The 27,479-nt window shown below is 42.1% G+C and overlaps 1 protein-coding gene across 1 annotated transcript in view; it reads left to right on the top strand.

Moving 5' to 3' along the window:
* Positions 1 to 27,479, top strand: part of Nup107 (nucleoporin 107) — a 51,862-nt gene that overhangs the window by 13,075 nt on the left and 11,308 nt on the right. Inside the window, exons 6-23 of the mRNA XM_050165477.1 lie at positions 2,886 to 2,989; positions 5,940 to 6,067; positions 6,635 to 6,683; positions 9,026 to 9,097; positions 9,470 to 9,558; positions 11,897 to 11,975; positions 14,405 to 14,518; positions 15,420 to 15,513; positions 15,630 to 15,706; positions 17,061 to 17,120; positions 17,689 to 17,834; positions 17,943 to 17,991; positions 21,512 to 21,581; positions 21,854 to 21,972; positions 22,773 to 22,811; positions 23,290 to 23,440; positions 24,916 to 25,028; positions 25,647 to 25,749. Coding sequence (XP_050021434.1) covers positions 2,886 to 2,989; positions 5,940 to 6,067; positions 6,635 to 6,683; positions 9,026 to 9,097; positions 9,470 to 9,558; positions 11,897 to 11,975; positions 14,405 to 14,518; positions 15,420 to 15,513; positions 15,630 to 15,706; positions 17,061 to 17,120; positions 17,689 to 17,834; positions 17,943 to 17,991; positions 21,512 to 21,581; positions 21,854 to 21,972; positions 22,773 to 22,811; positions 23,290 to 23,440; positions 24,916 to 25,028; positions 25,647 to 25,749 — 1,656 coding nt within the window. The remainder of the gene's footprint in view (positions 1 to 2,885; positions 2,990 to 5,939; positions 6,068 to 6,634; positions 6,684 to 9,025; positions 9,098 to 9,469; positions 9,559 to 11,896; positions 11,976 to 14,404; positions 14,519 to 15,419; positions 15,514 to 15,629; positions 15,707 to 17,060; positions 17,121 to 17,688; positions 17,835 to 17,942; positions 17,992 to 21,511; positions 21,582 to 21,853; positions 21,973 to 22,772; positions 22,812 to 23,289; positions 23,441 to 24,915; positions 25,029 to 25,646; positions 25,750 to 27,479) is intronic.

Genomic DNA, 27,479 nt, shown 5'->3' with positions numbered 1-27,479 from the left:
TATTCTTAGGTTTGGTCTTTTTATTGTGTCCCATATTTCTTGAATGTTTTGTGATGAGAATTTGTTGGCTTTGCTGTTTTCTTTGATCAGTGCATTTATTTTCTCTATGGTGTCCTCAGAATCTGAGATTCTTTCTTCTATCTCCTGTAGTCTATTGATTATGCTTGTTTCTGTAGCCTCTGCTCGTTGGCCTAGATTTTCCATATCCAGCTGTTCCTCAATTTGTGTTTTCTTCCTTGCTTCTATTTCAGTTTTCAATTCTTGAACTGTTTCCATTACCTGTTTGTGGGTCTCATGTACATATTTACTTAATTCTTCAAACTTTTTATTATATTTCTCATCCATTTCTATAAGGGTGTTTTTTACATGTTTTTTAAGGGACTCTATTGCTTTCATAAAGTCAATTTTTTCCACTTCTTCAGTGTTAGGATGTTCAAATCTTTCTGTTGTAAGATCTTTGGGATCTGGTGTTTTCATGTTGTTTTTCAGATTATTGGGTGATGTTCTGCCTTGGCGCCTGCCCATCTCCTCCTTTCAATGCTATCTAATTGGTCTTTTAAAATCGGATCGGATTTCTCTGCTGGCCAGAGGCTTCTCTTACTAATTGCCCTCGCTCTGTTTCCAGGCCCCTGCCGGGGGCCAAGAACCCTCTCACCCTCAGAAGGGTTTTCCGGAACAGGACCCGGCTCCCCATTTGCCAGGGCCCTCGCCAACCAAAGGCCTACCTCTTTGATTTAATTGTAGTGGGGCGATCTGCTCTCCGTGTTGCGCCCTGGTCCCTGCCGCCTGCGTCCTCTGCCACCGCGCCAGTCCCCTCCGGTCCCGGCCTGGCCTGCGGCCTGGCCTGTGCGGCTCCGCTCCGCTGTCTGCGGGCGCCTGCGCCGCTCCGCCCCGCCGTCTGCCGCTGGGTTATATAATTAATTTAAATTAGTACATCAGTATAAGTGGAGTAAAAAGGCAGTTGATGAAAATGTACGTTTGATAAGGAGTTAATGTTCAAAATATATATAGAACTCCTAGCTGGGTGTGGCTCACACCTATAAATCACAGCACTCTTCATGCTGAGACAGGAGGATCGCTGTGAGTTCGAGGTTATCATGAGCTATGGAGTGTAACTTCAGAATCCCACACACAAACAGCTTTTCTAGCTCAACAACAAGTCATCAGTTCAGTGCAATGAAGATCTAGTGTCAAATCCCCTGCGTGACCCAACATTAGGAGGGACAAGCAAAAATAAGAGTTTAAGGCCAACCTTGACTATGTAGCAGAATTGTGACAGCTTGGGTTACATGAAACTTAAACACCATTAACAAAAATATAATAAATCAGTGCTGGGTGTGGTGGCCGGCGTGTTTAATCTGCGCACTCAGCAGACAGAAGCAGAAGTGGGTCTGAGTTTAAGGCTACACAGTAACTGATCTACATAGAAAGTTCCAGGCCAGCCAAAGCTACCTAGTGAGCCTCTCAAAAAATGTGGTGTGGTGTGGTGTGGTGTGGTGTGGTGTGTGTGTGTGTGTGTGTGTGTGTGTGTGTGTGTGTGTGTGTGTGCGCGCGCGCGCGCGCGCGCGTGTGTGTGTGTGTGTGTGGGGGGGACCAAACTCAGGAAATAACAACTGCTAGTAAAAATGGAGAAATCTAAACATACTGAGGCCCTTGAGCACAACAGCACATAGCACATTCCTATAGTCCAGCACTTCAGAGATAGAAGCAGGAGGATTCTTACATGTGTGGGGCCAGCTGGGCTACAGGAGATGCTGCCTTGGAGAATTATAGTATGCTCCACTTTCATGAGGTTCTTAAAGTGGTTACACTACAGAGACTAAGAAGAGTGATGGTTACCAGGGGAAATCTGGGTTGGAAGGCTACTGATTATTTAGTTAATTAATTAATTTAAGTCTAATGTAATTTAGACTTACATTTTGTGGAAAAAAGAGTTCTATGGATGGGTGTTGGTGGAGGCAGCACCACAGTGGGTGTAGCAGCAAGCTGCTTGGCCACCCTGTTCCTTTCCTGGCCATCCAGATCCCTGAAATAATCACACAGAAACTGTATTAATTAAATCATTGTTCTAGACTCTTCCATATTAATTTAACCCATTACTATTAATCTGTATATTGCCACATGACTGTGGCTTACCAGTTCTGTCTTGCAGCTTCGAGGGCTCCATGGCTTCTCTCTGCCTCCGCCCTTCTTTCTCCCAGCAGTCAGCCTAGCTTTCCGTGCCTACCTAAGTTCTGCCTTGCTATAGGTTCAAAGCAGCTTTTTTTATTCATTAATGGTAATCACAGCATACAGAGGGAAATCCCACATCAAATGGGAATGTACACACTTAAATAGTTAAAAAAAACTTTGTAAAGTTTTTGTTGTTTGTTTTGTTTTTGAGACAGTTATCTCTGTGTAACTCTGGCTGTCCTGGAACTCCCTTTGTAGACCAGGCTGGTCTTGAACTCAGAGATCCACCTGCCTCTGCCTCCTGAATGCTGGGATTAAAGGTGTGTACCACCACTGCCCAGCTAAAGACTTGTAATATTTTTTTTTAATTGTATGTGTGTGAATGTTTTGCCTGTGTGTATGTATGTGCACCACATGAGTGCCTGGTATCCTTGGAGTTCAGAAGAGGGCGTTAGATCCCTGGAACTGCAGTTACAGATAATTGTGAGCGTCTGTGTGGTATGGCTTCTGGAAACCATACCTGAGTTCTCTGTAAGGACAGCAAGTACTGCTGACCACTGAGCCATCTCTACAGCCCCGAGTCACTAGTTCTTAAAAATACAGTTGTGTTGGAGGGAGGGAAAAGACTTATAGCTGTTTTTATGGTTTGAAACCAATAGGATTCCTTAAAATATGTCACTTACTCTTTGTTCCTTTTTGTCTCGTTATTTTAGCATCCATGAGTATGTTCTCTGATTTCCTGCAGTCTTTCTTGAAGCACTCTTCAACCACAGTTTTTGATCTTGTAGAAGAGTATGAAAATATCTGTGGTAGTCAGGTAACTATTTCCATTCCATGGTTCAGTGCTTGTCTTGTATGTTATCCTGCTAATTCCTTTTCTGTGCTTCTCAGGGTGCATGGTGGAGGGCAGGGAAACCGGTCAGAGGACCTCTGCCTTTTACGTATTCCAGGTCCATAGAAGATTTATTTGTAGAAAAAGAGAAATCAGCTTTTTAAAAAGAAAAGTCTGAGGCTGGAGAGCCAGCTCAGTTAGTTAAAGGTTGACTGTAATCACGGAGGTCTGAGTTCAGATCCCCAGCACCCAGTGGCACTTAGCTGTGGAGAGCAATGAGGAGAGATAGACACACCCAGGAGGCTTGCTGGCCATCAAGTATAGCCAAAGAGCAGCTCCAGGTTCAGTAAAGACCCTGTCTCACTAAATAAGATAGAACAATGAAGGGACCTGTTTCCCTCTACACACACACACACGCACACCACATACGCACTCACACATGTGCACAGCCACATATACACAGGTGAGTGCACACACGTACACCTGTGCACACACAGCAAAAAAAAAAAAAAAACAGTCCACAATGTACGAAGAACTCTTAAAATTCAACCGTACAAAACAAAACAGCTAAATTAATAATGGTCGGAAAATGGGGACAGACACAGACAGCTAAGCAAAGAAGAAACACCAGATAAGCGTGTACAGAGAATGTTTATGTCGTTAAATAGCAAGGGGGAAGCTGCAGCCTTTTAAAATGGTGAAACTCTTGAAGATAGGCCTGGAGAGATGGCCCAGCAGTTAAGAGCACTGGCTGTTCTTAAAGCACTGAAGTTCATTTCCCAGCACCTCCATGGTGGCTCCAATAGCCTCTGACCTCCTTTAGCACCTACGTACAGGTGGTGCCCATAACTCACAGCGGCACACACGACAAGTTAATATTTGGGAAACAGTCCAAAATATACCACTCAAGTGAGCGTGTGAAGCAGCAGAACTCCCATTCTTTCATGGGAATGCACGGTGGTACAGCCACAAGGGGAAACTGTCAGGTGGCTTCTTGCAAAGTTAAATGTGGTCTTAGAACCTAAGGCGGCACCAGTATAATCTTTGGTATTTACTCAAGTGAATTTAAAGTGTGCCTACACAAAAGCCAGTACACAGATTGGAGACAGCTCTGTTCATACAAACGTAGATGCAACCAGGATGTCCTTTAGTTGTGAATGAATCAAACATCCAGAAAATGGAATTTCATTCCGTGGAGAGATGAGCTCTCTAGTCATGAAGAGACACAGAAACCTTACATACAGTCTGTTAAGTGAAAGAAACCTGTCTGAAAAGCTGTATGACATGATTCGAACTGTGTGATAGTCTGGAAAGGCACAGTAAGATCGTGTCAGGATTGGCGGCTGCCAAGGGCTTAGCGAGGCAGGAAGGAGAGAAGCTGTTCTCTGTGGTACTGTAACAGTGCATCCATCTCATTAGACATTTCTCAAAGCCCATGGATACTACCATATGTGAGTCCTAATGTAAACTGTGAACTTTGGGCTGAGAGATTGACTGATGGTAACAATGCACCCCCTCATTGCAAGGCCTGATAATGAGGTAGTCTTGCAATGTGGGAGCAGTATTGGGTTCCCGAGCTTTTGTTCGGTTTTATAAACAAGAAAAAAACTTCAGAAAAGCGGAATGTTGGCATGGGAAACAGCCCAGCCAATAAAGTGCTTGTCGTGCCAGTGTGAGGCCCTGAGGTGTGTTTGTGAAGAGGATGCCAGGATAAAGGCAGCTGCATTGCTGGCCGCCTGGCCAGCCTAGCCGGGCAGTGAGCTCTAGGTTCAGGAAGACACAGTCTTCTCAAAAATTATGGTGGAAAACTGGGTCTGGTGACACACGCCGTTAATTCCAGCACTTGGGAGGTAGCAGCAAGCTGATCTCTGAGCTCAAGGCCAGTCAGGGTTACATACTGAGACCCTGCCTCAGTAAATAAAGTGAGAATGTTAGAGACACTCTAAATCGACTCGACTTCCACACGCATACATCCACCTGCACAGACATGGGAATGTACAGCACACGGTAGCCAGTATATCTTTTAACATTTAGTAGTGTCAAACATTCTTTTATTTTATGAAAGGGAGCGTTTGTGTGGAGGTCAAAGGACGACTTGTGGGAGTCAGTTCTTGTACTGTGTGGGTCAGGCCGGTAGGCTTGGTGTCAGACACTGTTCCAAAAAGACCACCTGTCTCAATGAGCCCTCAGTTGAGGGTTCAATAAATGGAACAGTCTACAGATGATGCTTTTCCCAAAGGGCGGGTAAGTCAGTGTGACTCTGTTTCCTAGTGAGGATGCCCTGTTTCGCAGTGCGCCTACATGGATCACTCGCCACTTTACACAGGGTTCCTTGCTTCCAGGCCTTCACCTTCCTCAAACAGCTTTGTGTCTTTCCAGGGAAATATTTGTATAGTTTTCATTAATTCTCTTCTGCCTCAGTTCCAGGATGGGTTCCAGTCACCAATTAGAGAAAGGAGGAACTTTTGAAGTTTTGTTTAGGAATAAGACGTTTTGGTACCAATCATTAAGAAAATTGTTTCTTGGTTTGTTACATGTCCTAAATTTTTCAGACATAATTTTAAGATAGCAATTTTTACTGGTTTATATGATTTTATAAAGTATAAATTTAACTTATCCTGGGTAGATATGTGGAGAGAAAAAAATATATACTTGTGGTTACTGTTGTTGAATCTAAAATTTACAAAAGTAAGTTCTAGGATAGCCTGGGCTGTTAGAGAGAAACCTTGTCAGGAAGGAGGCGAGGGGGTTGTATGTCTATATACTGCAAGGCATTCTTGTTAGAACTCTGTAGTAACTAGTAACTGTACTAACTAGTCAGGAAGGAGGCAAGGGGGTTGTATGTCTATATACTGCATGACATTCTTGTTAGCACTCTGTACTTAAACACAAAGATACTAGTAACAGTCTCTTTACATCTGTGTTTTCACTTTAGGTGAATATACTGAGTAAAATAGTGAGCCGAGCAACCCCTGGACTGCAGAAGTTTTCAAAGACAGCCAGTATGCTGTGGCTTCTTCAACAAGAGATGGTCACGTGGAGGCTGCTTGCCTCTTTGTATAGGTAAAGTTGTGTAGAGCTTGTAAGTGGCAAGCCAGTTAGGCAAAGTAACTTAAATTTAGTGAGAGATATGTTTTGATAGGTTTGCTAATCTTGAGATTTATCATTTCTAGTACTTTAGGTGTCGAGAGTCATTAATGAAAAGGGGGCCTACCAGGTCATAAAGCTGGTAGCTATAGAATAAATCAGTCTTCGGCCATACAAAGTAATATACTTCTGTAGTCTCAGGAGGCCAAGGCAGAAGGATCGAAAGTTTGAGGCACGCGGGACCAACGCAGAAAGCAGGGAGAGACTTGTGGCTTTGGTTATATTATGAAATATTGAAAGAAAACCATGATTAATTTTGCCATATGGCCTTAGCAGGTGCCATTAAAGGTTACAGTAGTAGCTACAGTTTTGTCACGATTAGGTTAATCATATGTCTACTACTACATCTAGTAAATTAAATGTGGTGATTAAGTTATTTGGCAGCTTATTTGTTTCTGCCTAGTAGAGTGTGGAACAGCTTAAAAGGCAATTTCATACAGATGTGTAAAATAAAGCTTTTTCATTTTGTATCATTTTCCCCAGAGACAGAATACAGTCTTCATTAGAAGAGGAAAATATGTTTGCAGTTGCTGTAAGTTTCCCATTAATTTTTTTCCATTAGGGGTGCTTACAGTTAGATGATTGGATTTTCAACCCTCCTTTTGCATTTCCCATTTTAAAAAATTTAAAAGTATGTAAAAGACACTCAAAGTAATCAAATATTCATATTTGTGAGTAAAGGTAAAAGTTCTTTTTTATCCCTTTACTTCTTTAACGTCATAACTTGGTTTGTGTCGTCATGTTTTCTGTGCATAATTATAATCAAGCTACTCATGTCTAATTTGGTTTGTTTCTTTGTTTTGCTTTTTTGAGACAAGGTCTAGATGGCCTCAAAGTCACCATCCTGTTGTTGGGATTGTAGGTGTGCGCCACCACACTACATAGCCTTATATTGTTTAAATTTAGTTACTTCTTTATTAGTGAGCATTTTTGAGACAGTCTCTGAAGTATAAGCTGGCATAGTACTGTCTGTGAGGGACCTTGAACTGATCTTGGTCTTCAGCTCAGAACTGCTGGGATCACAGGGAGCCCTGCAGCCCCAGCAGCCCCAGGCCTTACACATGCTCGGCAAGCCACTCCCAGCCGCGCTGCATCGCATCCCAGCCCACAGTTCTCTTGTTTGCTTTTGAAAATTTGTTAATAATAAATTTGTATGTTTCTTCTAATAATTTTATATGGGGCTATTTTTTTTTCTGTCCCTTAACCTTATTTTTATTTGTATGTAAATATATAAATGTATCATAACTGTTTGAGATATTTTAATTCTCTAGAGGAAAATATCTCATTTTAATATGTGAGTTCTCAGTCACTGGGGAGAGGGAAGTTTTGTTTGCTAATAGTTTGAATGGGGACTAGGTACAGTCAGTGGTCTGCTAATAGTTGAAAGGGGACTGGATATGGTTTTGGTGTTTTGGTATGTTTAGGGATCAGATCTGCTGCTGCTGTCCATCTGCCTACCCCAGAGCTACAGCCCCAGCCTCTGTTTTTGTTTTTACTTTTGAGATAAAGTATAGTTTTTGTAGCCCAGGCTACAAATACTTTAAATTATTTTATAATTGTATGCATTTTTGCCTGCATACTTATCTATGCACTACGTGTGCCTGGGGATTCCCTGAAACTGGCGTTATGGACGGTGATGAGCCACCATGCAGGAACTACTGAGCCATCTCTCCAGACCCTGTACTCTAAGTTTTAAAGCAAGTGTTGTTATTTATCAGGCATATAGTTTAACCAACTAACCTATTACATTGGTGTCATCATTTTCTTTCAATTAAAAAATTACTTTGAGATTTATTTTTATTTTATGGATTTGCCTATCATTTGTCTATGTCCCACCTGTGTGTCTGGTGCCTGCTGAGGTCAGAAGAGGGTGTTGGATTCCCCTGGAACTGGGGTTAGGTTGTGAGCCCCATGTGGAGGATGGGAATTGAACCCCAGTCCTCGGCAAGAGCAGCAGGTTCTCTTAACTGCCAAGGCACCGCTCCAGCCTCTGACTTTCTTTCAGTCAGGCTTTACTGTGCAACGTAGGCTTTGTACCCTGATCCTCCTGCCACAGCCCCTGCGTATCTGGACCGCAGGGAGTCCCCACGTCGGACCTGTTAACTTCAGCTGCTCTAAATGAAAATACTAGAAAGTTCTGAAATACTCGTTTTCTGATATGGAGACGTGACTACAGTCAGCTCTTCATATAATTTGAGGAGGGGAGCTGTTTTGTTTGAGAACAGGTCTTTCTTGTAAGCTTGGATAGCCTTAAATTCTTGACTAGCCTCCTGCTTCCGCCTCCTGGCTGCCGAGATCATAGCGTACTGCAGAGTGACCAGCAACCTTTCTTCTCTCTGTGTGCATGTCTGTGTATGCTTCTCTAAAATACCATGTCCTAGTCAGAGACAGGACTTTAAAATTTCAAGTATAACTAAATTTTCAGGTAAAAAGTAAACAGTGTATAGTTTAAATTTTTTTTATAAATAACTTAGGGAGCCGGAAGGTGGTGATGCAACCCTCAGGAGTCAGAGGAATGCAGATCTCTGAGTTGAAAGCCAGCCTGGTCTACAGATCAAATTCTAAGATAGCAAGGCTACCCTGAGAAACCCTGTCTTGAAAAACCTAAATAAATAAATAAAATAAAAGTTATAATATATATATTACATATAAAGTCAGGCATGGTGATTCATGCCTTTAATACAGCACTTGGGAGACAGAAGCAGTCAGATCTCCACAGTGAGCGCCAGGTCAGCCAGGGCTACACTGAGAAACCATGTCTGAAAACGAAAGGAAAGCCCTGTAGAGCGTAGGTAAATGCACTTATTTGTAGCTGACCCGTCTGAAGTCTTGCACACCCTCCTCTCTCCCCTCCTTTAACTGTTTCTGTCCCAGGCTGTCAACGCCAGCGAGAAGACAGTGGTGGAAGCGCTGTTTCAGAGGGACTCACTGGTCCGACAGAGTCAGGTGCGTTCTTCAGTTATTTCTTTAAAGAAACATGGAGGAAAGGCAACGACATACGGAGTACTGCAGTTTTGTTTCTTAACTTACCCCTTTTCTTAATATCCTTTCTACTTGATTTTTTTTAGATGTAATTAAAAGAAATTTGGGATACTAGTCTGCAACTTTTAAATAACAACCTTTGTGTTTTCAGGGGCAGACTATTAAAAATAGCATTATTCCTATAGGAAATACTATCATTTACTCTAAAAGTAAAAATGGTGGTTGGGAAAAGCTATTATTTGATACCAGAACTTCAGATTAAGGGTGGAAGTACTATTAAAACATATTTTAGAGTTAAAATGATCTTTATTTATTTATTTTTTGTTTCTTTCGTAGCTCGTGGTAGATTGGTTAGAAAGTATTGCCAAAGATGAAATTGGAGAATTTTCTGATAATATTGAGTTTTATGCAAAATCAGTATATTGGTGAGTAACTAAGCGTTTAGATTTAAGAACATTTTTTATGCCAGATGTTGTAGCACATGCCTTGATCCTTTCAGAGGCAGAGGCAGATGGGTTGCTGAGTTTGAGTTCAGCCTGGTCTACAGGGGGAATTCCAGGACAGCCAGAGCTACACAGTGAGACTCTCAAAAAAAAAAAAAAGAGAGCAAATAAAAAAAAACCAAACCAACATCAAAAAGAATGTTTTTTATTCTTTGACAATTTCATGTATGTACTGAGAATCGGAGGAAATAAGACCTTTGGGGAAATTGTTACTAAAACTTAATAAGCCAGGCATAGTGGCACATGCCATTAATCCCAGCACTCGGAGGCAGAGGCAGGTGGATTCTGTGGGTTTGAGGCCAGCCTGGTTCCAGGCCAGCCAGGGCTACATAATGAAACCCTAACTTAGGGGAAAATTAATGAATGGAAGATAGTAATGAGTCCTATCTTTGGGCAGACCGGGCAAGAGACTTAAGAGATATAGAGGAAACCTGTAGTCCTAGCTGCTTGGGATGCTCAAGCAAAGGACCTGAGCCCCAGAGGTAAGGCCAGCCTGGCCAGCATAACAAATGCCTGTCTGAAGAAAGGAGGGAGGAAGGACAAAAGAAGGAAAGAGATCAAAGGGAAAAAATCCAGTGTACACATATTCTAAATAAGAACAGCACAAAATTCCTAAAAAAGTAAAGTGTTTGCATAAAGAGTATCAACAACTCAGGAGGTTGAAGAGGGAAGACTGAATTCAAGGTCAGACTGGGCTATTGAAATTCCCTCTTAAAAACAGAGAAAAGAAATAGTTCAGTAATTGTTTTTTCTGAAAGAGAAGTTGAGAGGAGGGTAAATTTACCTGATAAAGACTTTTACAACTTTTTTTGTGAGCTGGTCTCCATTTCTTAAAGCTTTAGTGATACAGAACCTAAACAGGCCCCTAAACTTTAAGAGATCCTTTGGTTTTTACCAAGGCATCACAACTGAGGAGCTGGATTGTGTTAACAAACTGCAGAAAAACATGTTCAGAAAGAATCACTTTGCATTGTGCCAGCCATAAATTTAACATAGATTATAATTCTGAATTTAAAAGCAATTCAAGATGCTTTAGATGGAAAACAGGAAGATATTATTTTAATTTGGTATTAATAAATGTTTCATGAAAACTTTTTCATCAAAATTGAAAACCACCTGGCTAGAGAGATGGTTCAGAGGTTAAGAGCACTGGCTGCTCTTCCAGAGGTCCCGAGTTCAGTTCCAGCACCCACATGGTGGCTCACGGTCATCTACCATAAGATCTGGTGCCCTCTTCGGCCATGCAGGCATACGTGTGGGCAAAACACTGTATACACAATAAATAAGTCTTCAGGAAAAAAGATTGGAAACCTCTCATTTAAACACACAATGGATATGGTAGTGCATGCCTTTAATTCCAACATATGAGAGGCAGTGGCAGAGGCAGACAGATTTCTATGAGTTCAAAACCAGCCTGGCCTACACAATGAACTCTGGGCCATTCAAGGCTGCATAGTGAGACCCTGTCTCAATAGAAAGAGAGAGACTATTAATAAGTGGGGATCCAGAGGGATGATTCTGATCAGAAGTCAGAGCGCATATGCTCTTTCAGAACACCTGAGTTAATCTCTACCCATGTTGGGTGGTGTCTTAGGGTTTCTGTTGCTGTGAAGAGATACCATGACCACAGAAACTCTTAGAGAAAAGAACATTTAATTGAGGTGGCAGCTTACAGTTTTAGAGGTCCATTTTCTGCATGGCAGAGAGCATGAAAGACATAGTGCTGGAGAGGTAGCTGAAAATTCTACCTCTTGATCTGAAGGCAACCGGAAGTGGCTTGAGCACTCTGAGACCTCAAAGCCCACCTCCACAGTGACACACTTCCTCCAACAAAACCACACCTCCTAATAGTGCCAATCCCTTTGGGGGCCACTTTCTTTCAAACCACCACAGATGACTTAAAACCACCTGTAACTCCAGTCCAAAGGTCTCTGATTTACATATGGTGTGCGTACATAGATAAAGAAGTGAGAGCTGGTGGGCACACCAGCTGGGCTTCATAATGAGCTGCAGGTCACCCAGGGCTTCACAGATACCACAGTGAACGGACTTAAACATATGCCTCAAAAGCAGGCTTTGATTCACCTTCACTCATCAAACTGCCTTTCTGTGTTAAGGACTTGGTGCAGTTTTCTACATTTGTTATCTTTTCCTTGTTTTCAACACACAGGTGTACTTGGGGGCAGGGAAGTGGGGTTTGTTGTTGCTATCTACAAAAAATTCAGATTGCTTCTTTAGAAACTGATATTTCTTCTTCCAGGGAAAATACCCTCCACACCTTAAAACAACGGCAGCTACTGTCTTACATAGGAAGCGTCCGTCCTCTTGTCACTGAACTGGTGAGTTCCAGGTAGGGTGGCAGCCTGAGACGAAACCCCGTGACCAGAGCAGCTCGGGAGAACGGATTTGACTTCCACACCCATATCACTGTTCATCAGAGGAAGTCAGGCAGGATCCTGGAGGCAGGAGCTGATGCAGTCCCCATGGAGGGAGCTGCTTCCTGGCTTGCTCCCTTTGGCTTGTTCAGCCTGCTTTTTATAGAACCCAGGACCACCAGCCCAGGGATGCCGCAATGTCTGGGTCCTCCCCCATCAGTCACTAATTAAGAAAATGCCCTACAACTGTATCCTTTTTTGGGGGGAAGGGAGCCTCAGGACAGAGTTTCTCTGTAGTTTCTGTCCTGAAACTCACTCCATAGACCAGGCTGGCCTCAAACTCATAGAGATCCGCCTGTCTATGCTTCCGGAGTGCTGGGAATAAAGGTGTGTGCCGCCACTGCCCGACCTACAGCTGTATCTTGTGGAGGCATTTTCTCAATTGAGGTTCCCACCTTTTGGATAACTCTAGTTTGTGTCTCAAATTGAGATAAAACTACCCAGAACAGGAAGTGTTCTTGGAAATGAAGGTTGTCTTTAAAGATAAATGATACCAAGCTGGGCAGTGGTGGCGCATGCCTTTGATTCCAGCACACGGGAAGCAGAGGCCGGTGGATCTCTGAGTTCAAGACCTGTATGGTCTACAGAGCGAGTTCCAGGACAGCCAGGACTGTTACACAGAGAAACCCCATCTTGAAAAAAACAAACAGTGATATTTCCTAAGTGACATTAAAATGATTTTTGTTTGAAATTCATCGTGATTGTGTGTGCTGTTTGTTTACCGCTAAAGTCTATATTAATGCTAAATGTTCAAAAACACAAATCTTGTGATAAGTAGGAATACGTTTAGAAGTTTGTAGATTTTTGTCTGTTCGTAAATCTTTGTTTTATTTATGCATCTGTGTATCTGTGTGGGTTGTGTGACCTTGTGAGTGCATGTGCCTGCATGCCTGCAGAGACCAGGACAGCCACCTGGAGTTGTAGGCAGTTGTGAGATGCTCAGCCTTGGTGCTAGGAACCAAACTCGGGTTTCTTGAACAAAGCAGAATTGCCAATGTACTGGTAAGCCATCTTTCCAGCTCTGTTTTTTGTTTGGGTCCCCCCCTCCCTTAAGACAGGATCTTTCTGTGGTTCAGGCTGACTTTGAACTCAAGGCCCCTCCCAATCTTTCTGAGTGTTCTGGGATATTTTTACTTGTTTATAGTAACTAGTGTGTAGGGTTTTTATTGAAGGGGTGGATGTTGTATTTGTTTGGCTGTTTTGTTTTACAATATTGAGGATTGAGCCCATGTGCATACTGGGTCACCTCCCTACCACTGAGCTATGTCTCCGCTCCGGTTGTGCTTTATATGGCAGTAATCACAGGGAGCACTTAGTAATCAATCATAGGGAGTTCTTAGTAATCCATCAGAGAGAGTACTTAGTAATCCATCAGAGAGAGTACTTAGTAATCATCAGAGAGAGTACTTAGTAATCCATCAGAGAGAGTATTTAGTAATCCATCAGAGAGAGTACTTAGTAATCACAGGGAGCACTTAGTAATCCATCAGAGAGAGTACTTAGTAATCCATCACAGAGAGCATTTAGTAATCCATCACAGGGAGCACCTCGTAATCCATCAGAGAGAGTACTTAGTAATCACAGGGAGTACTTAGTAATCCATCACAGGGAGCAGTTAGTAATCAATCATAGGAAGTACTTAGTAATCACAGGGAGCACTTAGCAGTCCATCACAGGGAGTACTTAGTAATCCATCACAGGGAGCACTTAGCAGTCCATCACAGGGAGCACTTAGCAGTCCATCACAGGGAGCACTTAGCAGTCCATCACAGGGAGTACTTAGCAGTCCATCACAGGGAGTACTTAGTAATCACAGGGAGTACTTAGTAAGCTCTTGCCCTGTGTTCTTATGAAGTTCATGCTTTTAGTCAGACTAGAGCTCTTTCTTCCTTCATGTTTGTCCATGCTCCAGGTCTCATCTAAGGACAGTGATAGAATAAGCTCAGATAATGTAGTGTTAGTTGGCTGTACCGGGCTGGGATGGTAGTAGTCTCTGCTTGGTCACTAGGTAGGCACACACCATGTTGGGTCAATGAGGCGGGGGCAGCAGACAAAGGGGTCTATTAGGAACCCTTCTAAACTTAATTTCTTTATTAACTAGAATTTAGAGGAATTTATTTCTGTATGTAAGTACCATATAGCTTCACCATGTCATGATTTTAAAAACGTGTATGTAAATGTATACAGGGTCAGGGTTAGGCCTTGAGTTTAGTCCCTGGCACCATATGCATGACTCACTAAGGTGTAAGCAAATGAACAAACAAAAGATTAAATGTATGTAGGTTCCAAATATCTACAGTTAATGGCGAGGTTTTTGTTTTGTTTTTTTATAGGACCCTGATGCTCCCATTAGACAGAAAATGCCACTTGATGATCTGGATAGAGAAGATGAAGTTAGGTTACTCAAGTACCTTTTTACTCTGATCCGTGCTGGGATGACAGAAGAGGTGAGTCATGTGATTCTCTGCTTGCTCGGGTTCCAGCTGCCATGGACCCAGTTGGAAGAGTCCTCGTGGCCCCGGCTGTGCTTCTGTGCTGTTATCCCATCCAGTGTGCTGTTTCTGCCTCCACGGGGCATGACCAGAAAAGCACATGGCTCTGAGGCTTGAGAGAGTTCACTCTGGTTTCCAGAACTCTTAGCAGATTCTTCAACAAGCCAAGCTTTGCCTTACTCCATTGCACTGCAGGCTACGTTGGTTCTGCCATTTTTCCTTGGTTAGGTTGAATTTAAGGAAATGTCAATGGACTAATTGAGTGATAGCTCTCTTCTCATTATAGAGAGAGACATTTAAGGGTTTTTTTGTTTTGTTTTTCAAGACAGTTTAGAGTTTCTTGGCTGTCCTGGAACTCACTCTGTAGACCAGATTGGCCTCAAACTCATTTGCTTGCCTCTGCCTCCTGAGTGCTTGGAATAAAGATGTGTGCCACCACTGCCCAGCTTACAGACTTTTTTATAATAATTTTGTATTCCAAAAATCAAGGTCATCAAATCTATTTTATTTATTTTAAATTCCATGTTAGGGAGTGAATGCCCTAGTGCCCTAGTAGCAAGGCTAAAATGAAGAAAGAAAGAAATTACTAGAAAACTAAGGGCTTGGGATAAGGCTCAGTTGATGAAGTGATTACCTCACATGTGTGAAGTCCTGGGTTCCCCACTTCCTCAGCCCAGCCAAAACAAGAAAGGAAAGCTGCAGACAGATACTGGTTTGTGGGGAAAGTGGAATGCCATTACCAGTTGTGTTTGTCACTTGATAGCTAAGTCTTGTGATACTGGGTTTGCTTTATTAAAGAGCACCGTGCTTTTCACTTCTGTGCCAGTGATGTCACTGTCCTTTTTTCTTTCCCAAGGCACAACGACTCTGTAAACGTTGTGGGCAAGCATGGCGAGCTGCCACCCTGGAAGGCTGGAAGCTGTATCATGACCCTAATGTTAATGGAAGCGGTATGTTAGGTCTTCTGCGTGGGGTATGGAGGTACTCAGCTCAGTATGCCAGCCCTAGGGAATGGTAGCTGACATGTTTCATTTTAAATGATGACTTTTCTTTAACTGTTTTGTAGGAACAGAACTAGAGCCTGTTGAAGGGAATCCATACAGACGGATTTGGAAGATTAGTTGCTGGAGAATGGCAGAAGATGTAAGATAATGAAATGTGCATTGAGACTCACTTTGACCCAGTTTATTAAACAAAGGTGTTCTGAGGAGCTGTGAAACATTCAGTATAACGTATGAGTAGGGTCTCTGTATTGGGAGAAGTTTTAGTCACATTAGGAATAGGCCTGGTGATGTAGCGGATTGTTCAGACACTAGGTACTAAGACTTAACATTGCTGAGAAGCATAAAGGATGGACTGGACCCTGTCGGCTTAGAGAAGACTGAGGGCTAAAGCTCCATTAACTCTTTAAAACTTAATACGTAGATCTGGGAGTGGAAACTCACGGAAGGAGTGGAGGTAAATACACAGGATGGGAAGTTGACGCGGGATAGAAAGTTCATAAAGGAAGTGCAGTGCCAGTGCTGTTGGGACATGATGAGCACATTCCTGAAGTCACCACAGACTACACGGTTGGGCAGGGAATCTCAGGCTTTAGGGGAGAATGGGCTTACAAAAAATACATTAAAATGTCATCTGTGGTGAACAAAAATGAGAGCTGGAGAGATGGCTCCGCAGATGCGGGCACTTGCTGATCAGGCTTGGCGCCCTTATTTGGTCCCTGGAACCTCCACACCTGTCGCACTGTAGCATGTGCGACACACGCTCTCCACAGAATAACAACGGTGAAGGCTAAAGCTGTTTTAGAGGCGATAACCATGGTAACAGTTTCACGCCTGTCAGAGAGTTAATAAAAATAAATATAGTAGTTAATAAACTGGGCACTTGCTTTGGGAAAGAACTGGAATTTGCATGTTGAATTGGGTTTAGAGGGCTGAGGGCAGGTGATTGAGAGCAGCAGCGTGGCGGTGCAGCCTGACCTGATAGAACTGGAGTCACAGAGAGACTTCTTCACTGCTAAGGGCCTGCCCGTGATGGTAGTGGTAGCAGCAGAAAGGGAGGCTCCCGAGTGTCTCGTTTGATGGCAAGAAATCTTGAAATGTCATTGACAAAGCCCTTGAGACAGAATGAAGTGATGAGTGCAGCTTTCCTGGGATGGCTACACACTGATGGCCCCTGGCCAGCACAGGAGGGTTGGTACCCAGAAACTGGGAGCAACCCCTGCTTAGGTTCTGTATAGATGAACATTTTATATAAATATGTAAAATGCCATCAAAGTCGGCTTTGCTTTCATTTGATACTTAAATGTTTGGTTTTATTTTTCCTGACGATTTTGGAGTTAATTCATCAAACTAAACTGTCCCTCCTGCCTGGCCCCCTTGCTCTGTCACTGAAGCTTAGGGACTAAGTGACCAGGTTCAATCTAGAAGAATTATGTCGAAAACTAACATGCTGGGAAAAGGAATACTTTCCAATCCTTTTATTCATTGTCTTTTAGGAACTTTTTAATAAATATGAAAGAGCAATTTACGCTTCACTGAGCGGGAATCTCAAGCAGGTATGCACCGGTGTGATGCTCACCTTACTCTGAATGAACCACAGTAGTATTGTAATTCATGTGGCAGACTGGAGCTGCTTTCTGTAGCAGCCGAGCCCGAGATGTCAGAAAGCAGGACAGTGACCACCTGCCTCCCGTGTACGCGTGGTTTTCAGCTGTTTGTTTCTGAGCTTTTTTATTGTTTGCTTGTTTTTGTTGTATTTTGCTTGATACGTAGTTTAGTCTAGTCTCACACGTTTTTGCTGTTTAGGTTTGTTTGAGTTTTGAGGCTAGGGTCATGCTTTGTAGACCAGGCTCCTCAGTGCTGGCATTATAGGCCTGCACCTGGCTCTTACATGATTAAATAAATGAAGCCAGGCCAGGCGGTGCTGGTGCACGCCTTTAATCCCAGCACTGGGAGGCAGAGCCAGGTGGATCTTTGACTTTAGGAGAAAGAGGGTTATTTGATGTAATTTTTTAATTCCATAGCGTTTTCTGTCATTAGAAGATAGTTTTAAAATCTTTATCCGTGGATATCCTTCTCTTTTGTTAATCGTGTCTGTGTTTCTGTTTTGGAATGGATGAAAAGCTTCTTCCTGTCTGTGACACCTGGGAGGACACAGTGTGGGCCTACTTCCGGGTGATGGTGGACAGCCTGGTTGAACAGGAGATTCGGACATCTGTGGTGACGCTGGATGAAATGGAAGAACTCCCTAGAGAGTACACGGAAGCGAAGTGAGTGTGGCAGCGTGATCTGGGTCAGGTGGTCCCACTGGCTCTGAAGCTCTACTCTAACACCTTATGTTACCATCTCTGTCCCTTTTTGTTTTTTCTCTTTTGAAGCTGGACCTTAGAAAAGGTTTTTGAAGAACTTCAAGCCACTGATAAAAAGGTAAATGTTAATATAACACTCTTGCATGTAGTGTATGAAATTAATGCTACATGGTTGTGCACTGTAGTTGAAAGGGGGAGAATTTGGAATTCTCCTTTCTCATCTTTTCTTCACTGTTATCAAAATAGGAGACCTTAAAAATAATGTTTATTGGATAGGGCCTGATAGCCCATGTTATAATACTAGCACTCAGAAGGCTGAGACAGGACATCACCATGACTTTGAGGACTGATTGGGCTACATAGTGAGACCCTGTCTCAAAACAAAAGCTGGGTTAAAATACTAACACTTTCTTAGTATTTTTTTTTCCTCATAACTAAAGTAGTGTATATGTACTCGTAATAATCAAGCCATCCTGGTATCTGCCGGGACGACCTATGTGACTCCTCCCATCCCCCTGGTCTTTTTCTCCTCAGACAGTAAACCACACCAGCACATACCCTGTACCTTTCTCCAGCCTCTCAGTGTAAGTGGTGCAGATGTGCAGCTCAGTGTTGGGTTTTCCAGGTCACCTTCCTGCACGCTTGCTTCCACTTAATGCTAATCTCCAAGTTAATTGCTGTATTTTACTGTTCTCTTTATATTAAAAAGTATGTTTTTTCTCCAGCTTAGCATTCAAAGTGGTAGGTTTTATTGTAGTGTCCTCATATACATGTCATTATTCTTTGTTCTTAGTCATTCTCCTTCCATTGTTCTTTTTGATAGATGTATAATGTTCTGTAGAATTGGCTGTAGAGGTTTTTGGTTTTGTTTTGTTTCCTTTAGAAGGTACTCTTGTTAGTTCTGGTGCTGTAGAGAACATCTGTGTGTGCTCAGATTAGTTCTGGTGCTGTAAAGAACATCTGTGTGTGCTCAGTCTGGTGCTGGTGCTGTAGAGAACATCTGTGTGTGCTCAGTCTGGTGCTGGTGCTGTAGAGAACATCTGTGTGTGCTCAGTCTGGTGCTGGTGCTGTAGAGAACATCTGTGTGTGAAGATGCATGAACTTCCTGCTGTTGCTGTCTCTTTAAGACTACGTTTCTTAACAGTGTTGACAAGTTGCTGGGTTAAAAAACACAAATGTGTAGCTACATTATCTGGGTTTCTAAATTACTGACAGTTATACATAGGGTATACTTTCAAGCTATATAATTTAAATTAAAGTTAAAAGAAAGAGAAACATGACAACAGAAAAGTATCAGATTGTAGTGATGAACACTGCTACAGTAATTTTTTTTCTTTTTTTTTTTTCAAGACAGAGTCTCTCTGTAGTTCTGGATCCTGTCTTGGAACTAGCTCTTGTAGACCAGGCTGGCCTTGAACTCACAGAGATCCCCTCCCTTGCCTCCCAAGTGCTGGTATTAAAGGCTGCACCATCACCACCCAGCTAGCAATTTCTTTAATTATGTATTTGTTTCTCTCTTGAACAGCACACGTAGTATTTTTTGCCAGCCCCATCAGTGTAGGAAGCTGAGTATGCTTCCCTTTATTTGTAAATTTCTCTTAATTTTTTTAAAATTTATTTTGTATTTTATGTTTATGTGTGTTTTCCCTGCATGTGTGTCTGTGTACCACATGAATACAGTGCCTGTGGAGGCCAGAAGAGGGCATCAGATCCCTTGGTACTCAGGTTACAAACAGTTAATAGCTGCCATCTTATCTTGGTGCTGGGAATCAAACCCAGGTTCTCTGAAAGAACAGCCTTTGCTCTTAGCTGCTGAGCTGTCTCTGTGGCCCCATTTGATTTCCTATTATATCTCATTACAATTATCTGTTAGTTTTTATTTATTTTTTATTATTGGGTGGACTATACTTTGTACAGTAAGGAAAATTAATACTTTTTCTGCCAAGGACTTATGACCTTATAAATACTTTGGAAATTCTATGAGTAGGTAAAACCAAGTCAGGAATAGAAGTAAGTGTCTCAAGGATAGAGGACATTACATACGACAGGATATAATCCTGGCCACTTAAGACTGAAGGGGTTGGGCTGGAGAGATGGCTTAGGGGTTAAGAGCACTGACTGCTCTTCCAGAGGTCCTGAGTTCAATTCCCAGCAACCACATGGTGGCTCACAGCCATCTGTAATGAGATCTGACGCCCTCTTCTGGCCTGCAGCAGACATGGAGGCAGAATGTTGTAGACATAATAAATAAATCTTAAAAAAAAAAAAAAAAAAAAAAAAAGACTGAAGGGGTTGCTAGAGTCAGTAAGATAATGTGTCAGAGTAGCTGGACGAGCTAGAGTCGCACAGCGTCTGTCTTGTTATTACTGCTTAGAGGGGCAGCACCCTGCTCACACACAGTCTCATGTAAGTGCAGCAAAGGCTAGAAACAGAGTTAATCAAGGGTTTCAGTACTCACAAAGAAAACTGTAGAATTCTATTGGGAGACATAAAGATACGAGAAAAATAGATAAAACATAATCTGAATGAGAAGACTTAAATATCAGTCTTTCTAAAATTGACATAGGACTCTAATAATTGGGGAGAGATTGTTTTTGTGTTATAAAAAAAAGGGGGGGGGAAGTAGAAGCATAAATAAGAATGGCCAAAACATTCTGAAACAGCAGCAGGGCCCTTCCTCACTCACTGAGCACACAGCAGCACGGTGCAGCCTCCGCGTGGGCTGAGCAGATCAGTGACCCACAGGTCTAAATTAGAGCAAACGTTTGTGTGCCTGAGAGGCGGCAGGTGTGACCTTCCATTTCATAGGAAACAGATTATGTAAGATAATGGTCCTGACAGAATCGGCCTTCCGTCTGGAAGGAAACAGCTTTGACTAATGCCATGCAGTTGAGCTAAACACCAGACAGCGAATGTTTTGAATATACAAAAGAAAAACATTTAAAAGCAATTGACAGATAAAAATATTAAACTACATTTGACCAAAAAACAATCATAATGACCTACTTTTCAAGAAAACAAAGCCCAGCCGGCTGTCACGTTCACTCGTCTCTGTGTCTGCCTACCGCTGTTTCTGTCACTCTCGGTGACGTGTAGGAGAAACAGCTTCAGAATGATTCTGAATAGTGTCGTTTGTATTGAAAGAGTGTCCTGTAGGTGATTTTGCTCCTTTCTAGTTTCCTGAGGTATGCCAAGGTAAAAAAAAAAATGTTAAGAATCGTAAGTTTGGGGCCCACAGGTGCCTCAGCAGGGAGAGACTCCAGGCTGTTTTCTCTCTAGGACCCTCATGGTGGATGGACACAGTGGGCTCCTACAAGTTGTCCTTTGACCACGAGTGGAACTTTGACACACATGCATATGTACACACACAGGATGAATAAATAGATATTTTAAGAAGATAATAAATAGAATAGCACTTCCTAATAATAGATTGTCTTCTGGAAGATGCTGTTTAGTTTTAGGTTTGTGTGCCATGAATATATTCTAAAGGCAGCATCCTTCCGTGTTTTTTGATCTTCCTAAAGCCTTCATTTTTAGCTTCGTATATGTCCCTTCAAAATTTAACATTTTCAGCATAGCAGTGAACACATCCTTTAAAGTGAACACAAAAGACTTATGGCAATGTAAAACTTTTTCAGAGAGTTCTGGAAGAGAATCAAGAACATTACCATATAGTTCAGAAATTCCTCATCCTGGGAGACATTGATGGTAAGGTGCAGTTTTCTTTTCCTTTGCCCGAGTTCTTCATTCTGGGTAGTCATCTTTGTCCTGACTGTTCTTGAAGCAGCACACTTGACTCCCTGACATCCACCGCCTCAAGTGTACAAGACCAAATCTGCGCTGACCCCAGGTCTCTCGAGGTGGAGAGTGTTCCACAGTGGGTGTTGGCAGTGAGACCAGAAGCTGTAGTGTCCTGGGGTGTCTTTGCGATACTTTTTCTCTGATTGTGCTCTCACTATTGAACCTTTGACATCTTGTAGGTTTGATGGATGAATTCAGCAAATGGCTTTCCAAGAGCAGAAGCAATCTACCTGGACACCTGCTCCGATTTATGACGCACCTTATTTTGTTTTTCCGCACCCTGGGACTGCAGACCAAAGTAAGTAAAAGTGGATGGCCTCTCCTGCTTTGCATGCCTGCAGTTAGCCGCGTCATCAGGACCATCCCACGTGGTCACCTACTGATAACTCATTGTCAGTGACTTGTTAGGGTCTGATCTATGGCCACAGAATGCTAATGCTTGCCTAATTTTGAAGAATTTGGTCCTTGTTGGTACCCAGCTAAGCTAATGGAACCAAAATTCTGTGGGAATTAAAACCCTTTCTTTTTCTTTCTGTTTTTTATTTTTCTAAATGTTGGGTAGCATTTTTGGTGTTAGTATATACAACAACATAGTAATAGGACAGTTGACAAACTTGGGTTTTGAGAGTCTTGAATTCATATCCTTACTTGGGAACTTTCTAGCTGTGTGAGTCTAGGTGTCTAAGAACTCCTTCCTTCCTCTATAAAGTGTGGACAGTGTCTACCCACAGAGTTATGGTAAGAGGGCCAGTTACCTGTCTCAGCAGATAAAGCATTTGCCACCAAGTCTCATGACTTGATCAATCCCAGGAACCCATATAATGGAACAAGAGAACTGATCCCCCACAAATGTATACACAATAAATAATTTTTAAAAAAGGGGGTTTTGTTTGGTTTTGTTCTAAGTAGAAAAAAGAGGAGTGTTAAGGTGAAATACACTACATGAGTTGTGGTAAGCATTTACCTAGGGTAGTTATCACTTACTGTAAATATTAAATTCCTTAAACACTTTTTAAGTAGAATTTTTACTAGAAATTATATTATTGTACCTATACGTAGTTGTGTTAATAACTGGAGTATGTTTTTTTTTCTATGAAGGAAGAAGTTTCCATTGAAGTTTTAAAGACATACATACAGGTAAGCTTTTAGAATCTACAATTTGATTTTTTTTTCTATTTTAATGAAAACAAAAATTAAAATGGTCCTATATTTTTTAAGATTTTTTAATTATGTGTATGAACGTTTTCCTGCATGTTTGTATGTGCAGCATGTGTGTTTTGGTGCTAGAACAGAAGAGGGTGCTGGAGTAATGAGTGGCTGTGAACCATCATGTAGATGCCAGGAACCAAGCTGGGTCCTCTACAAGAGCAACAGGTGCTCTTAACTGCAGGGCCATCTCACCAGCCCCTAAGTGATACTATTTTAATACCCTGTGGTCTGGAAGCCACTCCATAGAGATCTTAAATTATTCTAAATACATTTCTAGAATTTGAAAGTATTTTGATATGAAGCACTTACCTAAGAGTCTTTCCTAAATATATTTGAAATTTTAAAGCAAACTTTTTTCAAAGCACTGTTAACTTGTCTGGTTTACTTTGATTTTTGTGTTTCTTAGCTTTTAATAAGTGAGAAGCATACAAACCTCATTGCATTTTATACCTGTCATTTGCCTCAAGACCTTGCTGTTGCCCAGTACGCATTGTTTTTGGAAGGTGTTACTGAGTTTGAGCAGCGGCATCAGTGCCTGGAACTGGCTAAAGAAGCAGGTAAAAAGTAAAGCATTTCATCTGTTGCCGGTGATGGTGGCACACACCTTTAACCCCAGCAGAGGCAGGAGGATCTCTGAGTCCAAGGATAGCCAGGGCTACATAGGGAAACCCTATTTCGAAAAACCAAAATAAAGAATTTCATCTATTATTTCTTTTTATGTGTATATTGTATAAAATAATGAGTTTTGTTGTGACATTTTCAAATGAGTATTTATAGGTATATTTATCACCTCTAGCCACATAAAAAATATGTTTGTGTATATAAGAAAGGACAGGGTGGCTGGAGAGATGGCTCAGTGGTTAATAGCACTGGCTGCTCTTCCAGAGGACCCAGGTTCAATTTCTAGCACCATATGGCAGCTCACAACTGTCTGTAACTCTGGTTCCAGAGATCGGGCATCCTTTCACAGACATACATGCAGGCAAAAACCAGTGTACATAAAAAAAAAAGAAATCTAAAAATAAAGGTGGAGATATGCACATGCCAGAACATGCGTGCCACAGCACGGCTGTGGGGTCAGAGAACACACTTAGGTATTGGTCCCTCCTTCTACCCTGTTTTGAGGCAGCGTCTGATTTCCTGCCGCACGAGCCAGCTCCCTAATTGGCCTTTGGGCAGATTGTCATTTTGGCATGTGTCTTAGTATTAAGTCTTATTTCTTTTAAGGAAGAAAAACAGGGGGCTGGAAAGATGGCTCAGTGGTTAAGAGCACTGTCTGCTCTTCCAGAGGTCCTGAGTTCAATTCCCAGCAACCACATGGTGGCTCCAAACCATCTGTAAAGAGATCTGGTGCCCTCCTCTGGTGTGTGGAGGCAGAAAGTTGTATACATAATAAATAAATCTTAAAAAAAAAAAAGGAAGAAAAACAGGAGTAAAAGTCTCAGTTAAATTCTTTTGAAGAATGAAAATAACTTGTGTAAAAATTTTGTTTCTGTTTTTGGTTTTATTTCTTAGAAAAAAATTCTTACTATATCGCCCAAGTTGGCCTGGAACTTGCCCAGGCTAGCCTCAGATTCTGTGGTCCTCTGACTCGTCTACTAAGTGCTGGGATTACAGGCATAAGTCACCACACCCAGCCTAAAATGTTTTTAGTTAGGATATTTTTCAAATGTGTGCATTGTATTTAAAATAACCTTTTAGCAGTAAATGTTCAGGTCCTGTGGTGCTCGTGTGCAGATCAGAAGACAGCCTGCAGTTGCTTTCCTTCTGCTGTGTTGTGGCAGCACCTTACTTGCTGAGCCATCTTGCTGGCCCTGTGCATTATGTCTTTAAGAAGTTGTTTTAGAGTCTAGGGATGAAACTCAGCGGCAGGATGCTTATCCAACATCTGTAAAGCCGTCAGTTCAGTCCTCAGTGCCAAAAATAAGAGAGAATTGTTTCAATGTTATCAAATTATTGTGACTATTTAGATAATAATCATATTAATAACTACTCTTCGGTTTTTGTTTTGTCATTTTCAAAAATTCCTTAGATTTGGATGTTGCAACAATAACAAAAACTGTAGTTGAGAATATTCGAAAGAAAGATAATGGTGAATTTAGTCACCATGACCTGGCTCCATCCCTAGATACTGGCACTACTGAGGTAATTTGGGTGAGGGGGGAATGAGAGTTTTCTGTTACTTATAATCTGTCTTGTTCTTGGTATATTTCCCTAATACACTGGCTTCTGACTGTCTTTAAAATATATATATATTATATACATATATATAAAATCAATAAAGGCCTTTAAACCTTAAATCACAGTGACATATATTCATACAGTATTAAAGGAATATTCTACAAAGGATTCTCTTATAGAATAGACCTAAGGATTGGCTTTTTGCTTATCAGGTTCCACCAGATACTTTAAAAGCTGCTGAGTTCTGTCTTTAGGAAGAAGGTGAAATCTCAGAAGGGCAATGGCTTGGGGCTGGGAGTGTGGCTCAGTGACAGAGTGCTCACCTAGCATTTCTGAGCCCCGGGGTTATTTCCTGCATTGCTTGGCAAGACAGACAATGAATGATTCCACGTTCATAGGCTAGTGAGTTTCTTCAGTAATTTAGGGGAGATCTGTTAAGTAGAACAAACTGAGGAAAGTTGGCTTTTTTTCATAATTTTATATGAGGTGGGGAAAATGTTTTTCATTTAGAGTGCATTATAAGTTCCGCTCATTTGCAAAGTAACTGAAATAAAATGGATGTTCCCTGCTTCCAATGACTAGGAGGACCGTGTAAAGGTGGACGTGATTGACTGGTTGGTGTTCGACCCAGCGCAGAGGGCAGAAGCGCTGAAGCAGGGCAACGCCATCATGAGGAAGTTCCTAGGTGGGTTGGAGTCTTACCTTTTCATCAGATCCATAAATTTTAACTTTTATTCTTGCAGAACGATTCATTTATTTCATAAATAAGTGGAAGGTGGGACACTCGGTAAGGACTTCAAGCTCACATCAGTTCTAGGGAACAGGTGCTCTTGGGATCAGTTGCTTCCACCTGTGCACACTCAGTGACCCGGTGGCCCACTTATGCACCCTCTGAATTGACTCTGTAGCACTGAATAGTTGTCCATTCATTAACTGTTCACTGGGGCTGCAGTGAGCTCACAGGTAGGAGGGCCTGCTACTCTTTAGAGGAACCAAGTTCAATTCCCACCACCTACATGGCAGCTGACAACCGTCCATAATGGGCCAGGGGATCTTCTGGCCCGTGTGAGTACCAGGTTTATACATGGTACACATACATACATGTAGGCAAGAGTACTCGTATACGTGATAGAGAATAAATAAGCACTGACTAGCCCGATAATGGCAGGCCTGTGCTGACTGCCTCTAGCATACCCAGTCCATGATGCTGAAGGTACAGATTTGACCTTTGTCCATCATCAGTGACACGTGCTTGTTCTTTTTCTTTCTCTTTCCTTTATAATCTTTTTAACTTTATGTTATGTACATAGATGTGACAGTGTAAGATCCTGGGGAACTGGATTTACAAACATTGTGAGCTGCCATGTGGGTGCTGGGAATTGAACCCGGGTTCTCCAGACGAGCCGCCAGTACTTTTAACTGCTGATCCATCTCTCCTGCCCCAGCTTCTTATTCTTACTGTATCTCTTTAGTTTTTGTCTTTGAGCTGGGGAGTTTGTACATCTGAAGGTCAGAGGACAGCAAACTCTTGGTGAAGTCGGGTCTTTGGGTGTGGCAGTGAGCACCTTCACCTGAGTCGTCTCCTCAGCTAGGTCCTCACTTTGTTGTTTTTGTTTTGGTTTGGTTTTGAGTTTTCTTTTTTTGGACAGAGTTTCTCTGTAGCTTTTTGGAGTCTGTCCTGGAGCTTGCTTTGTAGACCAAGGTGGCCTCAAAGATCTGCCTGCCTCTTCCTCCCGAGTGCTGGGATAAAGGCGTGCAACACCACCGTTTGGCATAGGTCACAAAGCACAAGTTACCTTGGTCTCTCAAGTCAATGGTTCTTTTTTTTTTTTTTAAAGATTTATTCTATTTTATGTGTATAGGTATTTTTGCCTGTTTGCATACATATGTGCGCCACATGTGTGCCTTATTTCCCTGGATCGTCTGAAACTGCAGTTACAGACAGTTTTGAGCTGCCATGTGGGTCCTGAGTATTGAACCTAGATAGATCCTTTAGAGCAAGCCACTTCCACAGCCTCAAGTCAGTAGGGTTTTTGTTTGTTTGGTTTGGTTTGGTTTTGGCTTTGGTTTTTTTGAGACAGGTTTTCTCTGTGTAACAGCCCTAGCTTTCCTGGAACTAGCTCTTGTAGAACAGACCTGGCCTCAAACTCACAGAGATCCGCCTGCTTCTGCCTCCCAAGTGCTGGGATGAAAGGCATGCGCCACCACCGCCTTGCTTGATATCATTTATCTTTATATAAAGACAACCTTTATTTCCAAGTCACTTCCTGTTCTGGCTAGTTTTATCTCAATTTGAGACACAAACTAGAGTTATCTAAATGGTGGGAACCTCAATTGAGAAAATGCCTCCACAAGATACAGAGCTGTAGGTCGGGCCATGGTGGCTCATGCTTTTTTTTTTTTTTTTTTTGTTTC

This window comes from Alexandromys fortis, unplaced genomic scaffold (assembly GCF_014885135.2).
Source record: "Alexandromys fortis isolate MF-2015 unplaced genomic scaffold, M_Fortis_MF-2015_v1.1 scaffold_154, whole genome shotgun sequence".
NCBI lineage: Eukaryota > Metazoa > Chordata > Mammalia > Rodentia > Cricetidae > Alexandromys > Alexandromys fortis.
The sequence above is the reverse complement of the archived record's forward strand: the minus strand, read 5'-3'. Positions and strand labels throughout refer to the sequence as shown.